This window comes from Arachis ipaensis, chromosome B03 (genome assembly GCF_000816755.2).
Source record: "Arachis ipaensis cultivar K30076 chromosome B03, Araip1.1, whole genome shotgun sequence".
In the NCBI taxonomy this organism is placed as follows: Eukaryota; Viridiplantae; Streptophyta; class Magnoliopsida; order Fabales; family Fabaceae; genus Arachis; species Arachis ipaensis.
In genome coordinates, this window is record NC_029787.2 from 75,830,151 (window position 1) to 75,837,717 (window position 7,567).

A 7,567-nucleotide genomic window follows, 5' to 3' on the forward strand; every position below is an offset into this window, starting at 1 on the left:
TTATTTCAATCATTATATTTATTTTAAATCAAATAGGATATTTTACTACAAGAAACATCGTTAAAATCGACGGAAAAATCGACGGCTAAGCCGTCGATAATATTAAAAATCGACGGCAAAATGGACGGTGGTGGTTGTCGCTATTAAGTTTGTCGATTTTTCAAAATTCGAATAAAATCGACGGCTTGCCTAGCCGTCGATAATAATTTAATAAAATCGACACCATTTTCGTCTATAATATGAGTTTGATAACTTTACCTTCTTACTAAAATCGACAACGTTGCCGTCGATTTTATATAATAATATCGACGCCTTTTTTGTCGATATTTGATTCAATAAAATCGACAACATTGTCGTCGATATTATTATATAAAATCGACGCCATTTCTGTCGATATTTGATTCAATAAAATCGACACAACTGCCGTCGATTTAATTATTTAGATACCGACAAATTCTTTGTCTATATTTTGTTTTTTTTTTTTTGTCTATTTTAAATTTAAAAAGCGACAACGTTACCGTCGATTTTATTAGCTATATTTTTTTATTATTTTTTTATTTGAAAAATAGTAAACAATCAATGCAAATAAACTTTTAAAAATAGAAATAAAATTTATATAAAATATTAGATAACAAGACAAATAAATTTTTAAATATAAAAACAAATCTATTTGCTCATAACAGCGAGAAAAATGTATCTTGACAGGAATCGGAGACTAGTCTCTGCATGTCAACCATAAATTACAACAATAATTCAGATATGTTCAAACTGATCTCTCTCTCTCTCTATTTCTCTCTCTCTCTCTCTATACTTCACCACATTGAAGCATATCTTGCTAACACAGATAAAAGGTAATTTGTCTTACACCTGGAGGGGGCATATCCATTTGTTCAACAATCTTCCTTATTTGTGGCTCAAAAACCCATATCCAGCATCCTATCTGCCTCATCTAGTGCAAGATATCTGATCATCTGAAGTGAAACTCTAGCTCTCTCCAGCAAATCTACCAGTCTTCCAGGATTTGCGACGAGAATGTCCACCTCCTTCTCAAGATCTCGTAGCTGAAAAATTCATAACTTATTAGTGAGATATATATATATATATCTACGACAAAAATTGAAGCATCTATCAAAAATAGCATCAATAGTAGCATAATTAATCCTAGGTAAAAAAGAACAGAGAACCAAAAAAAGATCAACAATTGAAAAGAAACCTGATGGTTTATTGGAGCTCCGCCATAAGCAACAACCACCTTAACCCCTGTTTGATATGCAAACTTCCTAGCCTCTTCATGTATCTGAAACCAAATCACAACATTTCCCATATATTTTCACTGCAAAACTGCACCAAATTTAAATATGTCCAAAACAAAGCTCAACTCAATGGCAATAAGAGATGAGTGTTTGCTCTTCATCAATGAGCTTATACTCAATAAATGATGTTATGCTCAAAGGCCATGCTCATCAAATTTTTATGAGTAGCAGCATCTGTGGAGTTAGGCCTCAAGAAATAGGAACATCAAATTCATGTTCCTTCAACTTGTCTCCTGAGAAATCACAGATAAATCATGTTACTGCTCAGTCTATTTCCACAACAATATTGTCTAGTTCCACTATCATGGGGAAACATAATCATTATGTGATTTCATTGGCATGCCAAAGTATGAACATGAGGCTTTTGGTACCTAAACCAAAAGCAATACTCCCTAAAGTTAAGAGTACTATGGGATCTATGACTTGGCTAAGTGGCTTTCTTCTTGGATTTCTTGTATGTAATTCAAATTCTAAACCTACAAATTCTGATGAGTCTGAAGATGATGGGAATGAGAGAGATGAGTTTAATGAGTCAACTATCAAATTCTCACATGTCAAGAAAGTTTACACAGATTATTATGTTATAGGAATAAGCTGCACATTATTCTGCCCTATATACAAATGAATTAATAGACTAATAATTAAGAACATAAGCATATACACATTTAATAAAACCAAATTATTCCCAGAAGTCCATCTAAAATATTAGGAACAAAATTAAAAATGTCTAGCCATAATTTTGACACAAATCGAAAATATTATTCACAAAATTGAATAAAATTAAATGTTAAAAAATAGTTTTGAGGAAAATCACAAACACTATAGAACAAAAAATCTATTTTATCTTTTATAATATTTGAGAAACATTAAATTTTATACCAATAGTTTCTTTAGTACAGAGTTTTGAAGCAGATCATAGGCATCTTCACAATAATTATCCGTGAGAATGGTGCACTGAGATCCAACCTAGATCAATAACAATACAAGGCAGAAAATGAACGAATCAATTAAAAATAAAATTGAAACCATCCTTGCATTATACTGTAATAACAATTGTTTATTATTATTGAATCTAGTTTTTTTCTAATTGATGAAGTATTTATTGCTACCTCGCCGGTAGTGGTTAGGATATCTTCTCCAACCACGAGGACAGTCACTTGGCCAGTCACCAAAAGATTTTCCATGTCCACCTGCAAACAAGGTTCAGCTACCTTCCTTACTATATCAGCAAAGTAATCAAAATTCAATTGTCAAAACCCATCCGACTTACTGTTATGCATATGATTATATTCAAAATTAAAGCTATAGATCATTGAAACTTTTGCAAAACTACAATTCCTACTTGTCATATTCTGCTTCACTTATAGTGAAAGTAGTCTGTCAATGCATGTTTATTTTCTTGTTCAAAAGATAAAGTCAAAAGGTAACCTCATCAGCGAAAAGCAATGCAGAAGCATCAAGACCAGAGTGGTGAAACAGCCATGCAGCTTGCCTCAGCTTCAACATGGAGCTTCGCTTCACGTTCTTTGTCTGATAATTTAAGAACATAAGCATATACAAATGAAGTTTGTGATAATGTTGGCAGAGCTGGATGGCAAAAAGTGCATGAACTTGGACACGTACATAACAAGATTGCTTGCATTTGCAATATATACTAGGTTCTCCAATACCTCCACCGCTGTAATTTAATTAATTTCTCATGTATAAAGTATCTAATAATTTTATTAGAAAGACGATATATATTATGACATCAGTAAAAGTAACTAACCTAAAACGAAGGAAGCTGCAAGCATTTATATGGTGTTAATTATTATAATAAGAACTAAGATATAAGAGTAAAGGATCCATCAGCGATGGTTTTGAAGTGTGTTACCATGGCTAATATATCTGGTGAGTTTATCTTAATTAATGTTTATGAAGCTAATAATAAGGAAAAAAGATATAAAGTGGTGGCATTGCACAATTATAATACTGCTACTTCTAGTACTAGTTCTTTGCTGAAATGGAAGCACTAGGAGTTATCCCTAATGACATAACATGCATTGCAGTTCTTCATGCTTGTAGCCATACCAGATTGGTTCAAGAAGGGAAGAGGCTGTTTTGCAGAATGGTTAATGAATTCAGTTTGGTCCCAAAGATTGAACACGATGGCTGTATGGTAGACCTTCTCGGTCGAGCAGGATCACTCGAAGAAGCTCAAGAACTAATTAAGGACATGCCTATGAGGCCAAACTCGGCCATATTGGGATCTTTTCTTGCTGCTTGCAAAGTTCACAAAAATGTGAACCTTGCTGAATGGGCTGCAAAACAGTTTCTATCATTAGAATTCGAAAAATATGGATACAATCTCCTAATGTCAAACATCTATGCTGCATCAAACAGATGGAAAAATGTTGCTGATATAAGAAGAGCTATGAAGGATGCAGGGATTCATAAAGAACCAGATTTCAGCTCCATTGAAGTGCATGGAACGATTCATGAATTTGTAACGGGAGATAGAGAACACCCAGAAACACCAAAGATTTATGAAATGATTGCTGAGATGAGAGAAAAGCTAGAACATGCTGGATACACTCCAAATATATCTGTTGTTCTGAAGAACATATATATGGAGGAAAAAGAGAGTGCAGTAAATTATCACAGTGAAAAACTTATAATGGCTTATGGTTTGATTAGCACAGGTCCTGGAATTCAGCTTTGGATTTTGAAGGATCTCCTAACTTCAACTGCAGAGAGCAAAATATTTCACATAACAGAAATGCATGATAAGATCATAACAATAAACAGAAAAAGTCTGGAGATAGAATATGTAAATTTTTCTATGAAACTTAACAACAGCAGACAAAATAGAATATGTAAATTCTTTTATGAAACTTAACAACAGCAGACAAAATAGCCTTGTGATGGTATTTTCTAAAAGAGACAGGTAAATGTTAAAAGAAATATCCTATCTATGCCAGATTACAGAACATACCTTGCTTTATTTCTGTCTCCCATGTGATAGCATCTCATAAGTCCTGTGCTCTATAACTTCCATCATCAAAGTATTATCAATTAACGCTACTAGCTCACAAACCCCAATTTTCAATTCCTAGATTGCTTCATAATTTAACATGGCAATGCAAAAACAATGAATTGATTGAAGTTAATTTCAAAATACAACCCCAGCAGAACATGCAAAGAAAAATTAACACCAATCCAAACGAACACTTAGAGATTAGAAGAAACAAAAAATTGAAAAAACTAACCACTCGTATTCTTGAGAGGATAATATACTGGCAACTTGATCGGAAGCTCACAACGAATCAAGCAACCATTCTCCCACACATTTCTCCGAATGTTCTTCTTCAACAACTGAATCAACCTCTTCAAGGCTATTCGATTTTCCACTCTCCGACACGAAAAATTTCAGCTCGCCAGAACCGGTGGCGACTGTTCCAATCACCGGTCGATTATCCCCTTCGTCTTCACCATATAGAAGCTTCCTCAGTCTGCGAGCAGCATGAACTGCCGCTTGAGCGTTGACGCCGGCTCCGTAAGCAAGCGCTCCAATTACTTCAAAGCCTTTAGGAATCAATGTCCGAAACTCCTCTGTTTACAAATTCCAAAATGCGAGACAGAGAAAAAGTTGAAGTGAATTTAAGATTTGAAATTGATAGAGAGAGAGAAGGAAAACCTGATTCTTTGTGGAGATCATCGGAGGAGAGGCGGAGGAGGAGGGAGAGATCATCCTGATGCGACGGCGGCGCGGCGAAGGAAGGTTGAAGTATGCGAGGAGTGAGTAGGGGAAAATAAGGGTTAGTGAAAATTGAAATGGTGAATTTGGGGAAATGAAGGAAACGCAGGGAGTGAGTGGGAAAAATTTTATTTTATTGATAAAAATCGACAGCATATCCGTCGATTTTAATTTGAAAAAAAAATGACGTCTTGGCCGTCGATTTTATACATTAAATCTGTGCCATTTATTTAATTTTAAGAAGCGATTAATACCGTTTAAATTTATCGACGACAAAATGTGTCGATATTTTAAATAATAAAATAGACGCTACGTTCGTCGATTTTAAAATAAAAGTATTTTCTGCCCACAAATCGACGACTTTGCTGTCGATTTTAATATTTTATTTTTAATTATTTGTTTTAATAATATCGACAGCAAGCCGTCGAAAAATATCGACGGGAGAGATAACCGTCGATTTTTATCGTCGAAAAATACACTTTTTCTTGTAGTGTTTAGATATAATTTAGTCATGTACATTTTATATATAATAGAAACTTAATCCAGTCTTTATCTCTCAGTTTCAATCTCTCTTCTAAATATAGTTTAAATATTTTGTCTTAATAGATACACAATAATTACATTATTAAAAATAAAATTTTGCACAATTTTCTATAATAAATTTCTTAGATTAGTAATTTTAATTAACATGTGTCTGTAGACTGCGTTTAGTAACAATAGACATAAAGTAACGGACAAAAACGCAAAGACATATAGACATAAAAATACACAAATTTTAGACCATATTTTGTAATAATGCACAAAATATATTTACCTACTAACTCAAAAGTCAAAATTTATCCCAAAGTAAAATTACTTCATCACTACTACTACTACCATCACTACTGATTTCTACCACCACCACTATTTTGATTACTGATTTTTTGTCCTCAACGACTCAAATAATTAAAATCACGAACTCTAATTAAAACATCAGTTAAATAATTTAAATTAAAAAAATAAATAATTTTTTTCTATGTCTTAAAAAAACAGCAAATGACAGGTAAATTGGTGCAAACTCACAAATCTGAGAACGTAAAACTAAAAAATGAAAGAGATGAGGAAAAATCGCGATAATAATGACGATGATGATGACGACACAGAAGAGGACGCAAAGAGAAGAAGATGAAGGTATGAGGTGATGCGAAGAGGATGAGGGAGAAGTGAATGAAGGAAGGAAGGAAGAGCGAAACTGTGTTCATGTCCCCTATAAATATGGATATGAAACAGATGCAACCTGAAGCCTAAAGACTATGTTAGCTAATTTTTTTAAAAAACCTAATTTTTTATATTAAACGGGGCTTGATGCCCTTTTTTAAGCTCGTTAATTAAATGCTATCTTGCAAATTAAATTTGTTGTAAATATTTTCTAGTGCTATATATGGTTTAAAAAGTTCTAGTTTCTTCTACACTATATCATTAGCAAAAGATCTTATGAAGTTGTATGGCACACTTGATAATATGAGGAATCGGTGGCACTCTTTTCAACCATCTTCGTTTTCCTCCTTGTTCAGAAACTGGGACACGTACAATCATATCTCTAAATCTCTGTGGCCTCAATTAATACTATCTTAAATGACCGGCAAAGTCATAACCAACAACGTGTGCAACCATGCATTTTTACGCTTTCAAGATTATTAACTTCCATATCCTTTCTTTTGCAACTATTCAATTGTATAATATGCCTTGGATTATTAAGTTTAAAACATCAAAATCAAAGTTAGCGCACACGAATATATAGATATAACTAATGCTTGCGTATCTAATTCCAGCACTTTTTTTAATATTTTTTTTATTTTTTCTTTTAAATATAAGTGGTTTTAGTAACTAATGCTCCATAGATGACCACACTCAATATTCAAAACGATCGAATTTTACACTTACATATAGGTACTTGTTCTAATTTAACAGTCTAATTTTTAGAATAAATAATTTTATAACATACAAATATAGAATAGAGTTTACAGACAATGATTAATGGTACTAATGATAGGATCAATCATTTGAGAATTATCTCGTTGAAAAAGTAGTAAAAATATATAATATAATGTGGCATTATTGTTCGTTACTCCAAACACCTGCTTTGAAATCTAATAACATTGATGGAACCTGGCCATCCATAGCCGATTCACAAGATATACATTATTATTATTATTATTCTTACCGAAACAATAAGATTGATGATAATAATGTTTCTGAAGGTGCTACCTGGTACCATAGTTGGGTTCCAACTCGGCAAACGATATTCAAGACGATGACACGCTTAGTCCTTAAGGTTATCGATCACCAACAAAATGGGTGGTATACTAGTATATCTGCAAAAAATTCGAAGCTTAAATCAGAAGGATATTGTGAGTAGATATTATTAAGATTAATTATTATTGTGCATGTATATCTTGAATTGGGTGTCTTATTATATGTTGGCTCGTTATTAAATATTTTTGTGTTATGTAAAAAATATTATATTTTTTTTAAGAGT

The 7,567-nt window shown here is 32.9% G+C and overlaps 2 protein-coding genes across 2 annotated transcripts; one reads left to right on the forward strand and one right to left on the reverse strand.

The window, feature by feature from the left end:
- LOC107633234 (DEAD-box ATP-dependent RNA helicase 52C-like) lies at window positions 880–1,379 on the reverse strand. The gene is made up of 2 exons (XM_016336876.2): window positions 1,214–1,379; window positions 880–1,061 (listed from the first exon to the last, which is right to left on the reverse strand). The coding sequence occupies exons 1-2, from the start codon at window positions 1,322–1,324 to the stop codon at window positions 915–917; spliced, it is 258 nt and encodes an 85-aa protein (XP_016192362.1). The 5' UTR covers window positions 1,325–1,379; the 3' UTR covers window positions 880–914.
- Window positions 3,316–4,191, forward strand: LOC107633233 (pentatricopeptide repeat-containing protein At3g26782, mitochondrial-like). Its single transcript, XM_021117327.1, has one exon. The coding sequence runs from the start codon at window positions 3,316–3,318 to the stop codon at window positions 4,189–4,191; it is 876 nt and encodes a 291-aa protein (XP_020972986.1).

Coding starts and splice junctions, on each gene's coding strand:
- LOC107633234 (XM_016336876.2), bottom strand. CDS start 1,324: ATGGGAAATGTTGTGATTTGGTTTCAGATACATGAAGAGGCTAGGAAG. Junction 1,062..1,213: donor GAGCTCCAATAAACCATCAG/GTTTCTTTTCAA, acceptor TGAATTTTTCAG/CTACGAGATCTTGAGAAGGA.
- LOC107633233 (XM_021117327.1), top strand. CDS start 3,316: ATGGAAGCACTAGGAGTTATCCCTAATGACATAACATGCATTGCAGTT.